The sequence below is a fragment of the Galeopterus variegatus genome, unplaced genomic scaffold, assembly GCF_000696425.1.
Source record: "Galeopterus variegatus unplaced genomic scaffold, G_variegatus-3.0.2 Scaffold3330, whole genome shotgun sequence".
In the NCBI taxonomy this organism is placed as follows: domain Eukaryota; kingdom Metazoa; phylum Chordata; class Mammalia; order Dermoptera; family Cynocephalidae; genus Galeopterus; species Galeopterus variegatus.
This window is the reverse complement of record NW_007729441.1, coordinates 158,663-173,075: the sequence shown is the minus strand read 5'-3', so window position 1 is coordinate 173,075 and position 14,413 is coordinate 158,663. Positions and strand designations below refer to the sequence as shown.

The following is a 14,413-nucleotide window of genomic DNA, read 5'->3' as shown; positions in this document are numbered from 1 at the left end:
CAGAAGTGACCATTGTGCCAGGGCTTGGAACTACCTTATGAGCATGCCCCTGAGAAAGTGTAGGACTCTGGTCCATGAACACATCACTGGAGCCACTCCAAGGGCTTTAAATTGGTTAGGAAACCGGGAGAAGCTGAGCTGGGCAGATATGACCTGAATGCCAGCAACCTATTTTGGGCACACAGGGAATCGGTCTCCAGGGAAATTTTAGAGCACTAACAAAATCATAATCACAAGGCTCTGGGAAGCTCTGCTCTAACTCCACAGTTGTCTGGGACACCTACTCTCCAAGCCAGGCTCATCCCAGTTGGTCTTCTATCATGTTCTCCTATAGGTCTTTTTCTCTGTCCCAGGCACTATGTGTCTTTTTTAGGCCCAATATATGCACTGGGATTGGACAAAAGCTCTTTTATTTATTGACATTCTTTAGCCCTTCCCCCAGTCAGGGGAGAGAAGTGTGAGGAGTTACTAGGCTTTGACCCAGGACAGATGGGAAATAAGTGGTGTGGAGAGGATACCAAATCGGCAGCATGTAGAGGTAAGAGTGGGAAAAGAGTCTGCAAAGTAGTATCTTTTCCTTATCACATTTCATGCTCTTGTTTTAAGAACAAAATATGTGGCAATCAGCCTGCATAAATGTAAGAAGGGTGAAGGCAAGCAGGCACTGATGTGTGAACTTCAGTCAGCCCACAGGACCAAGGCTGATGGGTGCTGTGCTTGTAGCTAAAGCCCAGAAAGAATCTGAAGATGGAATGACTACCCCTAAGTCTCAAATGCACTCATACTTTTCCTGAGTTGACTTGTGGTGGCATGGAATGAGGCTGGCAATGCAAGGGCATGGGAACTAGAAGGTGGTGAGACCAGCCCCAGAAGGTGTACTGTCTTAGGAATGACACCGATGCTAGGAGTTCTTGGTACACAGAGTTGCAGCAAAGGAGGGTTAACTGGTGCAGCAGCTCCAGGGACAAGTTCCAACCTGCTCAGTTATCAGGATCTTGGTGGAGATATTGCAAGTGGCTCAGGGACCCTACCAGCTGACATTGGCTAAAATACCAGTGCAGGCACAGGAGGAAGAATCCTTGGGAAAAGTCTGCCACCACTGCCTGAGATCTCATAAAAATAGGGATGGGAGGGCTGCTATCTGATAGATTAAAAATGGGACTGGGACTAAAAAGAAGAGTAGCCAAGTGACCTGTATGGCCAGGGTCAGTGGTACCAAGGGCAGAGATGGTGTCCTTACTGGGATGGATGTCATGAATACTTCTGTATTTGGAGTTCTTATAAAAAAAANAAAAAAAAGGGGGGGGGGTCAAGTCAGAATCAATGTTAGAACAGGGCTACTTGCTCCTCTCTTCAACGTGTCCAGTGGACTGGGCAGCAAAAGCCTCCCTCACTGGGTCAGGACCTAATGGCAGAAAAAGTTGGCACCTTATTAACCAGAAAGAATAATCATTTAGAATTTAAAGCAAACCCCCTATATGTAAGGATCCAAATACCTGTTGTCCATACTATAAGAATACAAAATTTCCACTGATAACTCACCTGAAGTTAGCTTATATGACTTTCTTATCCTTTATTATTTTTTTGACAATGGCCGGTACAGGGATCGAATCCTGGACCTTGGTGTTATCAGCACCACACCCTAATAAACTCAGCTAACAGGCCAGCTTCTTATCTGTAGCCTTTCCGTTTACATACCTTACTGTTCTTCATCTTTTAATAACTATCTTCACTATCTTCCTGTCTTCTAAAATCACTTCTGGCTCCTATGATGGAATTATATATATGTTTACATATATAAACAGTAACAATTTTTTTAGTCCACTGGTGAGAAAACCGATACAATGCAGTTACCCAAAAGCGTCACTAGATGGCACTCGTGTGAAGTTTAGCCAACCTACAATTTTAAAGTTTAACAGTTTGGGGGTGGGAGTAATCTAGGATACTTCATCTTCCTTTTGAGAAGATGCAATAAACTGCATCCTTGAACCTGTCTTCAACTGCTGCCTTTTCTAGGCATATTCTCCCACCCCATTCCCTAGTTTAACAGTCAGGACAGGTTACTACTACATTCAAACTGTTTGTGGCATAAGGTGCTCAGAGACATACGGATCCCCTTTTTTTCTTTACTTTGTCCCAATGCCAGACTTTAAACTGCCATATATAGGGCTTATCCTACCGTTTTCACAGGTCTTTCTCACCCCCAATCATTTCTTTCATTCCTAATCCAGATCTTACCTCAGTCCCTGCCTATGGCTCTCACCTGACCTTGAAGGCTGAGTCTGGACATTCTCTTGATATTTTCTCCTATTAACGTCCTCTGGTGGTGGTTTAAGTGCTCCACAGCAAAAACAGCAGCAGCAACAGCAGCAGCAACAAGTGAGCAGTGCACATAGGATGACGAGTGTCTAAAAGGTAGGAGAGAATGGCCTCAGTCCAGCACTTTTTCTATATTACCATCCGAGCTCCCCTGCCTCAACTCTCCCAGAAAATGAGACAACAGAAACATTTGTCCTAGGAGAGGAGGGACACCTCTCCTTCCTTATTCTTTTCTTTTTTTTTTTCAGTTTTTAAAAAGAAGATTTATTTGACAAGTTTCACTCAGTGCAATACACCTAAAAGGAAATCACAATACAATGAAAGATTTAAACCAAGGCCTCAGAATTTCATACAAATACCAAGAATAAAATCCTAAAGTATTGGTATTGTGTCTCAACTTTTCCCCATTAACTTAAAAAAAAAAAAAAGCTTAAACTTACATGCTTTATACATTACTAAATAAAACTAGAATTAACAAATGTGCNAAAAAGCTTAAACTTACATGCTTTATACATTACTAAATAAAACTAGAATTAACAAATGTGCTAAATGTTTCACTTTTAATTGTACACACAGTTCCTATACTGAGTTTTACAGAAAAGCATGTCTTCCAACGATGGCACTCGTGTGAAGTTTAGCCAACCTACAATTTTAAAGTTTAACAGTTTGGGGGTGGGAGTAATCTAGGATACTTCATCTTCCTTTTGAGAAGATGCAATAAACTGCATCCTTGAACCTGTCTTCAACTGCTGCCTTTTCTAGGCATATTCTCCCACCCCATTCCCTAGTTTAACAGTCAGGACAGGTTACTACTACATTCAAACTGTTTGTGGCATAAGGTGCTCAGAGACATACGGATCCCCTTTTTTTCTTTACTTTGTCCCAATGCCAGACTTTAAACTGCCATATATAGGGCTTATCCTACCGTTTTCACAGGTCTTTCTCACCCCCAATCATTTCTTTCATTCCTAATCCAGATCTTACCTCAGTCCCTGCCTATGGCTCTCACCTGACCTTGAAGGCTGAGTCTGGACATTCTCTTGATATTTTCTCCTATTAACGTCCTCTGGTGGTGGTTTAAGTGCTCCACAGCAAAAACAGCAGCAGCAACAGCAGCAGCAACAAGTGAGCAGTGCACATAGGATGACGAGTGTCTAAAAGGTAGGAGAGAATGGCCTCAGTCCAGCACTTTTTCTATATTACCATCCGAGCTCCCCTGCCTCAACTCTCCCAGAAAATGAGACAACAGAAACATTTGTCCTAGGAGAGGAGGGACACCTCTCCTTCCTTATTCTTTTCTTTTTTTTTTTCAGTTTTTAAAAAGAAGATTTATTTGACAAGTTTCACTCAGTGCAATACACCTAAAAGGAAATCACAATACAATGAAAGATTTAAACCAAGGCCTCAGAATTTCATACAAATACCAAGAATAAAATCCTAAAGTATTGGTATTGTGTCTCAACTTTTCCCCATTAACTTAAAAAAAAAAAAAAGCTTAAACTTACATGCTTTATACATTACTAAATAAAACTAGAATTAACAAATGTGCTAAATGTTTCACTTTTAATTGTACACACAGTTCCTATACTGAGTTTTACAGAAAAGCATGTCTTCCAACACTCATCCAAACACTGTTCAATGTAATGTGATATAAGAGCAACATTTAACATAATTCAACTGCTTTGGCCTAAATATGCTTACTGCTAAGTACATCCTACAATATAATTAACTCGAGAAAAGCTGAAACGTTTTAGTTTTAAAAACTAAAACTGTTTAACAGTTACAGTTTCCTCAACTTTGTTGTTGTCAGCACCACGCTCAGCCAGTGAGTGAACCAGCCATCCCTATGTGGGATCCGAACCCGGGGCCTTGGTGTTATCAGCACCGCACTCTCCCGAATGAGCCACGGGCCGGCCCTCAACTTTGTTGTTAATCTTTCCTTATTCATAAGGGACTAGGAAGGATTGTGTACCTTGAACCAACAGCTATTCAGCATAAAATAATATCTGACGCCTTCTTCACCAAAATGATCATATAGATATATTCCCAATGAGCCACGCTGGTCGTAGATTTTCCTCTTCTTAGGATCAGTCAGTACAGCATGGGCTGTGTTGATTTCTTTGAATATTTCTGCTGCTTGAGGGTCCCCTGGATTCTTGTCTGGATGATACTTCAAGGCCAGTTTCCTACCCAGACAATACCCAAAAGGAGGGTGGGGTGGGGATGGGGAATGGCTGGGGAGGGAAGTTTAGGCTAAACGACAGGGTTAAATCTCTAGAGAGTGCAGAAAGAATGTATGAGATGTGGTACAAAGCATGGAGGCAAGCAGCCCGAGGTCTAAATTCCTTCCCACACCACACTGAAGATGGAGATGGCCTCATCTGGTCCCCAAATGAAAACTTGCTGGGATTTTAAAATGGGTCAGAAAGCAAGGTAGAAAGGTAGAAAGAAAAGGGTTCAGGGGTGGGGGTAGGGGTTCCAGGGTTCAATAAAGGGCTGAGGTCTGAACCTGTAGGATTTTTTGATGTCTTCAGGTGAGGCACCCTTCTTAAGCTCCAACACTGCATAGAGGCTTGTCCCACTTTTGGACAGCCGGCGGGCTGCTTCCTCCACATTAGCCATGATCTAGGCCAGAGGAGAAGAAGCATTTGTGAGAACTCCCACAGGTGAGGGCAGGGGGAAATGAACTTCCAGTGAGTGACAGGAAACTCATTGCTTCCAGGGGCTAGGCATGTAAATGAGGACAAAGGGACAAAAATAAGACAACAGAGAGTGGGATCTGTGACTAGCCAGAAAAGCATTCGGATTCAAATTTTAAAGAGAAAACATCTCCTCACACTTGCCAGCATCCTCCAGCTAGACAGACCTACAGTCACCCCATATCCTAGAGAGGCACAAGCAAGAAGTGTAGGCCATGGGAAGAGCTTGACTTGGTCCAGAATTCCTGTTACCTTAAGCAAGCAGCCCTGGGCCTGTCCAAGCTCACTGCTGGGTTTGAAAGACCAGGCCGGCCCCAGCCCCTGACAGGAGGGTCAGGAATCAATCGGGAAGATCCGCAACTACCAAGGGAGAAAGAATTCAGATCAAACCGTTCTCTGCCTAAGAGAAGTCAGGTGTCCAAAAGCCAGGCCAGAGGGCGGTGCTCGCAGCCAGCTTCTTCCCCACAGCCCCATGCCTGTCAAACCATCCCACCTCTGCCCCTCGGGGACTGGGCGGCGGGAAGAACAGAAGGATGACGCAGGGCTGAAGAAGGAAGGGAAAGGGATTGATGTGGGGCAGGCCAGGCGAGGGAGCGGGGAGCACGACCCCAGAGAGCGGGGTAGAGGCTTGGAAGACCTGCGGCCGGGGAGAACCCAGGCTACGCGCGCAGAGGACGTGCGCTCAGTGCGGGACTGTCCGCCTGGGCCTGGCCTTTTACCTCCACTCAGTCTCATGCTCCTGGGCGTGAAACTTCACACCGCCGGGCCCAGCGGCCAGCGGCCAGCAGCCAGCAGCCACTGCGCTTGCGCGCATGTGTCGTCACTGCGGGTCATTTTTGGCGCTACCGGAAGGCCTGGGTAGGGTGGTTATGTTGGCTCTGGGACTTATTTCGCTCACGGGAAGCCTGAACGTAGGCATCTGCTGCAGCTCGGCCGGGCCTGGCTGAGTGTTGCTTCCGGGCGGGCGTTGCCCTCTTCTCGGTGGGAGGGTGTCACGTGTCCAGATCACGGTCATGGCTCACCAACACACTTAAGGACGATGGGCTTGCCGACCTTGGCGGATGGAAGGTGCGGCTGCTGCAAGCCCTTCTCAAGAGGTGTATTGCCTTCCCAGTCTAATTCAGAACTTAGGGGTCTCCACTTGGTCCTTTCTTTTTGAAAAGTTTCCACAACCTTTAAGGCCCACCTCAAATGTCAGTGTTCCTGAGACTCCTTCCTCCACTCTCCCAGTTGTTCCCACCTTGTCTGTCAAAGCATTTATCCTATCATGTTGTAACGATTAGTTTGCACTTTTCGTTCGGGAGCTGGCTGGTACAGAGATCGAACCCTGAACCTTGGTGTTTTCAGCCCCATGCTCTGATGAACTGAGCTAACCGGCCATCCCCCTGCACATCTTTTTACAATGAGATCTTGAGTTTTTCCAAAAGTCAATACTGTGCTTTAAAAACTTCATTTAAATACTGTCTATCATGAGGATGTACCATAACGTAATTATATAATCCAGGTTGGATATTTAAGTTGTTTCTAACTATTTGATAGTATAATAGCCTTATAGCAAAAATTCTTATACATAAATCCTTGAAGAAATCTCTGATTATTTTTCATAAGGACAGATTCCTGAAAGTTGAATTATTGGGTTAAAGTGAATTTATTTTTTTTTAAAGATGACTGGTAAGAGGATCTTAACCTTTGACTTGGTGTTGTCAGCACCACACTTTCCTGAGTGAGCCACAGGCCGGCCCATAAAGTGAATTTTTTTAAGCTCTTGATCCATATTGCTAACTTTATTCCCAGAAAGGTACCAAAAGTACCAATTTGCATCCCTTCCTGCAGGGCATGGGAGCACCTGTCTCTACCTGACCTCACTTCCTGTGACCTCCTGTATGAGCCAGCGTTTGCATCACTTATAATTTACCACTTTGTGATGTTAGTTTTCTTTACAGAGGAGCACTCAATAGGTCTTATAACATGTAATTGAAAAAGCTTTATTACTTTGATTATACCTGTCTGTTACCTCTCTTCTGGCTTTTATCACTGTCTTCTCTTTATTACTGTTACTTCTGCATGTTTACCTTCTCTTCTAGGATTTAAGTGGTAAATCAATACTCCACCCCAAGAGATGTGAGCCATCTAGGCTAACTAAGGAGAACATATGCATCAGGCTCAATGACCACAGCATTAATGAATTTACTTCTGTAGATCTGTGATCAGTGCAGGGGGGAATAAAAACCTTTGGCATCACCCACGCAGTCCATAGGCTCTGAGTCAGATGAGTTTAGAGGTTACTTGCCTAAAGAGGAGCCGAAGCTGACAGTTATTATTATTATTATTATTTTTGGTGGTTTATACTATGCCAAATTTCTCTAACCTCTTACCTTTCATCACCATCACGGGATGATAGAACTGGCAGAACAAGCCAGCTCATTTCTTCACTAGTACTGGGAAGAGAGAGCATACGGCATTAGAAGCACAGCGCACTCAGTGAATTCCTTACCTCATCTTCAAGGCCCAGCGTGGTCCTGCCCCTGCCTGTCACTCCAATCTCATCTTGAGCCACTGTCCTGCTTGCCCTGGGCTCTGCCCCACGCTTTCTTGTCAGTTCTTTGAAGACACTGTGTTCCCTCCCACTTGAAGGGCCATTGACCATGTTGTTCCCTCTGCCTGGAGGGCCCCTCCCCAGGCTATTTGTGATGCTGATTTATCCTTCAGAGATCTCAACTTGTGCCTCCTTGGAGAGGCCTTCAAAACTGGGTTCTACTTCTCTCTCACTGTCTCCTAACTCCCTTACCATGATTTGTGAATATATATTTAAGGTCTGCCTTCCCCTGTTGACAGTGAGCTGCATGAGGGCAGGGACCTTGTTTGTTTGTTCACCATTTGTGTCCCCAGCACCTAGAAACATGCCTGGCACACGGTTAGTGAATTAATGATTTGTTGAATGAGCTACAGTTGAGGGAGCCCTCTGCTGATCCAGTGTAAGCATGGAGTTTGGGCCACAGCAAGGGTTCCTTGGGACAGAAGCACTTAGCTGGGAAATTGGACAGGACTACAGGGCCCAACTTCTCTCGTATAGTCCTAGGCAAGAAGAGACACAGATAGAGAAAGAAGGCAAGAGGGGAGATAATAATGTGACCCAGAGCTTTGTTTCTTATTTGTCTCAGTATTCCTCCAGTTCCTAATACAGTTCCTGGGATATTGTAGGTGCTCAGTAAATGCTGGTTGGTTGACTGCATGAGCAAACACATGTGTGGCTCTTCAGAGGCACTTTTACCTAATCATCTCCTTTGGCCCTCACAACAACCCTGGGAAGTGGGTTGGTCACATCCCTGCTTTAAGTGAGTCCTGAGAAAGAGGGCAAATTCGGGTTTGAGAAGAGTTAGCAAACATCTTTCACATCTTGCCAGAGGCTCTAGAATGTGATTACTTCTTATCACTGCCCTCTGACATTCTAATTAATCACAGTTCATGGCTCTTGAAATAGCCATTATCTTTAAGTGTTGTGAGGCTCTGCCCTGAATGAAATGTCTCTGTAGCCAGGAAGCTGCAGAGATGAGAACAGAGGAGGAGAGTCATCCTGGCATCCTCTGGCCAGAGGCTCTCCACTTAGATTTCATCTGGAAACCAGAGTCCCTTTGACTCTATTTTCTACGCATAGGGTCTCTTCTAAAACCCAGAACAGTACAGGTTGAGTATTTCTTATCCAAAATGCTTAGGACCAAAAGCGTTTTGGATTTCAGATTTTTTCAGATATTGGAATATTCACAGAACACATACTGGTTGAACACCTTAATCCAAAAATCCAAAATCCAAAATGTTCCAGTGACCATTTCCTTTGAGTTTCATGTCAGTCCTCAAAAGGTTTCAGATATTGGAGCATTTGGGGACTTTGGATTTTCAGATTAGGGATGCTCAACCTGTACTAAGAAGAACACACAAGCCAGGAGTCAGAAGCCCTGACCTTAGATCTGGCTCTGCCTCTAACAAGCTATGTGATCTTGGACAAGTCAGTTAATTTCTGAGTCTCTTTTTTCTCTTCTGTAAAAACCTGTGCCATTTCACAGGTTGCTTCATTAGATTTGGTTGTAAAAACGAATGGAAAATTCAAATTCCTGAACTGGCCAGTCAACACCCCCCCACCCCACCCCCACCCTCCAAAAAAAAAAAGGAATGGAAAAAACAAAAATAACTCAAAAATAACTATGACATGGAATGATTACAGGCTAAAATCTTTTCTCGAATCATTTGCCCTCCTACCATACCTTGAGTCAGTGATCTTAGAATTTACTACCTCCCAGAGACATTTGGTCTCTCCCAGAGAAAACCAAGAAGCATCCCTTATTTACCCACAAACAAGTAAAGTTTTAGTCATATAGCTTGAACACACACATACAGACAGCAGACATTGGCATATTTATACCCAAAATACCACCCTCTGGAACATATGCAGTGGGAGAGAGAGATCATAATTTGTCACACCCAACCACCAGGTTCTAGAATTGTACAGTTTCTGAGCTGAAAGGGTCCTCAGAGATTTAACTCTAATCCAACACCATCATTTTATAATCGAGGAAAGTGCAGCCCAGAGAGAAGGATTGACCTGCTCAAGGTCACCCAGTGGGATCCAGGCCTAAGCTCTCTGACTCCACGTTCACTGTCTACACCATGACTGCTCCTTATACAGCCTATTTTAAAATCTAGGTATAGGGCCGGCCCGTGGCTCACTCGGGAGAGTGCGGTGCTAATAACACCAAGGCCACGGGTTCAGATCCCACATAGGGATGGCCGGTTGGCTCACTGGGCGAGCGTGGTGCTGACAACACCAAGTCAAGGGTTAAGATCCCCTTACCGGTCATCTTTAAAAAAAAAATAAAGAAATCTAGGTATAAAGAGAGACCAAAGCTGTGGGTGATATTCATATCCTCTCATGGGTGGTGTCAAGTAATGTGCCTTTCCCCCCTTCCCAACAGAAGGTATGTAGACTACATGCGATCAAAAACACCAGCAGCCCACTTTGGTTTGCCTGTTCTTCCCAGGGCAGACATCTCAGGTGAGAGGTAGAAGGTTCTGGCAAGAGAGGCTGCTTCCCGTCCCGTCTCCTCTGACCCACAACCGCAGACTCTGCAGACCCAAGGCCAGGCTAACAGCACATATGCCTCATCAGTAAAATGGAGATAATAGTGTCTACCTCTTAAGGTTGTTATGAGGATTAAATATTTAATTTGAACAGTGTCTGGAACATGGTGAGTGCTTTATTATTATTGTTGTTGTTGTTATTTTTTCTATCCTGTCTCCTCCCTATTTTATAAGGAGAGAAGTTGCTTTTCATTTTTTCTCTGGGAAGAAGGGAAAAATCAAGGTCCTTCCTCTAAGAAGACCTGCGGATTGTCTTTGATGTCTTTCCATCCTCCTTGTACTCCCCTGCCTCTTAGAGCCCCATTTTCTTGTTCCTCTACCCAGTGCCCTAATGCTGCCCTCTGGCTATCCAAAACATCCCCCACAGTCCTCCCCAAGCAGCCAGAACTCCAAAATTACCTCTCTAACTTCCTTTCCTTTTAACACTTCTAATAAAAACTATTGCCTCCATAGAATGATCTCTTCCCTAAGGCAGACCAGTTCCCGCTCACTGGCTGAGCGAGGTGCGGGCGCAACGCCGAGGGTTGCGATCCGTTGCCGGACACGAAAAAAGACAAAAAAAAAAAAAAAAAAGTCTGGATTTTTTTTTTTTCAAAATGGCTCTTTCATTTGTCTCTCCTCTTCAGCTCCCCCAGCCTTGAAGCACCCCAGTTAAGGGGTTTCCATATCACACTGATTGTGTCCTAGCTGCCTAACTGTTCTTGCTGTTGCCAGCCTCATCCTGGGTACTGCTACTAGATCAGTGTTCTTAAAGCAATGCCCCATCATTACCACTCCTCTGCTCATATCATAGCCTACAGGGTGCAAAACAACCTGTTAAATCTCGCAATGAGATTGTCTACTATTACCCAAAGTGAACCTTCCACAACGGTCAAACTGGTCTTTCTCCCAGCCCAAAATATTCCTTTCTTCTTACCTCTGTACCATTGTTCTCATACCATTTTCCCCCATGAAATGCCTTTTTCCTTAATCAATTCACTTACTCAACAAATATCTATTAACCACTGCTAAAGACCTTGTATACAACAGTAAGCAATGGAACTCTTCTTTTGCTCTTATGAATTATAGCCTAGTGTGGGAGACAGATATTCATTAAGACCTTCAACAAATATTTATTGGGTGCTATTATGTGCCAGACATTGTTCTAGGTGCTGGGGATACAAAACAGACAAAAATTTCTGCCATCATGGAGCTTACTCTGGTGGGAGGGGATAGACAGTAAACAAAATCAGTGAAATATGTAATGTTTTAGATGGTAATAATGGCTGTGGAGAAAAGTAAAGCAGAGAATGGAGATAGAGAATGTTTGGAGGGAGGTTACAGTTTTTAAAGGGACAAGCAGAGAGGGTCTGAGAAGGTGATATCTGAGCCAAGACCAGAAGCAGTTGAGGAGGTAGGTTGTGAGCACATCTGGCAGAGGGCATGGTAGGTGCAGAGATGAGCAAATGCAAAGGCCCTGGGGTAGGAGCATGCCTGGTGTGTTGCAGGACTCACAGGAAGGCCAGAGTGGCTGGAGAGTGAGGTGGGAGGAGTGTGCAATGAGATCAGAGGGAGCCAAATTGTGTAGGGTCTTGCAGGCCATTAGAAGGAATTTGGCTGTTACTCTGAATGAAAAGAGGAGTGACAAAAATCTGACCTATGTTGCCTAGGTACTGGATTGAGAATAGGCTCTAGGGCAATAAGCGTAGAAACAGGGAGACCACCTAGGAGGTTACTGCAATAATCCAGAAAACAGATGATAATGGTTTGGACAAGGGTGGGAGCAGGATTTACTGACAGATTGGGTGTGGGACGAAAAGAGAGGAGTAAAGGATGATCTTAAGGTTTCTGGCCTGAGCAAATCGGGAGATGGAATTACCATGTTCTAACATAGGAGGACTGCAGAAAGAGGAGGTTTGGGATGTTACGATCAGGAGCTCATTTTTGAACTTCTGAAGCTTGAGATGCCTGTCTGTTAGACTTAAAGAGGAGACACCAAGTTAACATTTGGGTGTATGAATTTGGAGTTGAAGTTAGAGATCCGGGAACCATCATAACATAGATACCATTCTTTTTTTTTTTCTAAAAGATGACCGGTAAGGGGATCTTAACCCTTGACTTGGTGTTGTCAGCACCACGCTCAGCCAGTGAGCTAACCGGCCATCCCTATATGGGATCCGAACCCGTGGCCTTGGTGTTGTCAGCACCACACTCTCCCGAGTGAGCCACAGGCCGGCCCCAATACCATTCATTTTTAATCCTTTTTTTAATAGAAAATTTCAAGCACATACAAAAATAGAATAGTATCATGATTCCCCATGTACCCAACATCCAGCTTCAACAACCACTGCTTTCTGCTGTTACTCAGTAGTATTTAGACTTGAGACTGGATGACAGCTCCATGGGAGTGAGTATGGAAAGATAAGAGAAGAGGGTGACCACATCTTGGGCTAATCCAGCATTAAAAGATTGAGGAAATGAGGAGGAACCAGCAAAGAAGACTGAAAATAAGCAGTCAATGAAGTAGTAGATTATGGTATCCTGGAAGCCAAATGAAGAAACAAGTAATCCCCAAGTAACAACTTAATAACAGTATGTTACGTGCTAAGAAAGACAAAGTAGTATTCACTGAGAGTGTGTAACATGAGAACTAACCTAGTTTGTGGGCCAGGAAGGGCCTCCCTGAGACGGTGACATTTAAGCTGCAGCCCTACCTCATTTTCTCTATGGCCAACTAAAATCCTACCTTTTCCATCCTGCTTCCACTCTGACAACCAGCTCCTTCTTTCTGGGATGGCCTAATTGAAGACTATGTGCCAGCCACTAGTGGGATGCTGGTGACACAGTATGAGAAAGACACAATTCCTGCCTTCAGGGAGATTGCACTCTAGTGAGGAGACAGACGAGCAAGTGATTTCCTTATAATGTGGTGAGTGCTATGACCAGATAAGCGCAGTGAGCCTTGAGAGAACAAGGGAGGGGCACATGGCCTGGGGGAAGTCAGTGAAGGTGTCCTGGGGGTGACATCTGAGCAGACAATGGAGTAGAAGTTGGACCTCCAGGATGCCTCTGCCCATACCCTTCAGCTTCGCTTGGATCTCTCAAGTGTTAACTCTTGCCCACATACTTAGATCCCAAATTTTTCCTGAGATCTCTAGCCTAGCTTAAATCCCGACCTCAGCGCTGGGCTTCGCTCTCCTCCTCTCCCATTATGAACTGGTCAAGCATGGACTTCTGATGTGGGTTCTCCTGCAGCCCTCCTCCAGCCTGTTCTGCTGGAGGTCCTCTCGAAGATGGCACTGGCCAGATGAGAACATCCAGATCTTCCTGCCCGCATTGCCTTTGAGACTAACAGCAGTCTAATGACTCACCTTAGGGAAGATTGATACTTGAGGCAGGGCAGGACAGGCGGTAAGACAATGTGGACAGATCAATAACAAAGGACTGCAAAGTAGAAATCTCTTGCAATCAAGTTAGAGTCGGGATTGGAGGGAATGCGTCCATCTTGTTCACCAGTGCCCAGCTAGGCAAGCAGGATGCATGGCAGGGAATGAATGTTGAGTAAATGTTGAATGAATAGTTCTTACAAGATTACAGTTCTGTACAGGGCCCTAGCCCTAAACTGACCCTCCACCTCCCTGGTAATTTCCCTATTTCCCATCCAGGTGCAGCAGGACTTCTTTAGGCTTGGCATTCGAGACCACTCTTTGCAGATTTTCATAGGGCCACTTGCTGGCTCTTTGAGAAACAGGTGCAAGTGCCCAGTTTTGCTGCCAAGCTTTTCTTACATAAATTTGCAAGCAAAGGCAACTGTTGGTATTCCCACGCCGGCGTCCTCGGCTTTCGGAGGCGGCACGTTCCCCTGCGGGACAGCCGCGGAGCCTCTCACCCTTCCGCTCTGACACCCCTTTCTCTTTCCCACCTGCTCGCTCCCAGCCGGGTGGCGGAGCAGACATGTGCCAGCGTCTGCGCCCCCTCCCGGGCACTCGGGGCTGCTGTTCGCGCGCCTCGGGCTGCCCGGCAAGGGAAATCCCGGAGGAAGCCATTGTTGTTACGTCCCCTGTTGTCATCGGCTGAGGCGTGCCAAGAAGCCCATTCCCCGAGTAGGGCCCCGAGGTTTCTCCCTGATCTCCAGCTCACCAGTCCCGGTCGCTTTGGGCGAGCGACAACACCCGAGCCTTGGAGTGCGCGGTGGCCCCTCCGCTTCCCAGCTCCACGGCTCTTAGAATCGGGGACGCCCCAGGTCCGATGCCGGCCTTAGAAAACCGACGGCGCGGGGCAGG

General features: G+C 45.5%; 1 protein-coding gene across 1 annotated transcript; it reads right to left on the bottom strand.

Annotated features, from left to right (window-relative positions):
• Positions 1–1,318: 1,318 nt before the first annotated feature.
• DNAJC5G (DnaJ (Hsp40) homolog, subfamily C, member 5 gamma) lies at positions 1,319–4,941 on the bottom strand. The gene is made up of 5 exons (XM_008584654.1): positions 4,829–4,941; positions 4,292–4,553; positions 3,329–3,473; positions 1,699–1,766; positions 1,319–1,405 (listed from the first exon to the last, which is right to left on the bottom strand). Exons 1-4 carry the CDS (start codon positions 4,939–4,941, stop codon positions 1,717–1,719), a joined length of 570 nt encoding a protein of 189 aa, XP_008582876.1. The 3' UTR covers positions 1,319–1,405; positions 1,699–1,716.
• Positions 4,942–14,413: the final 9,472 nt, after the last annotated feature.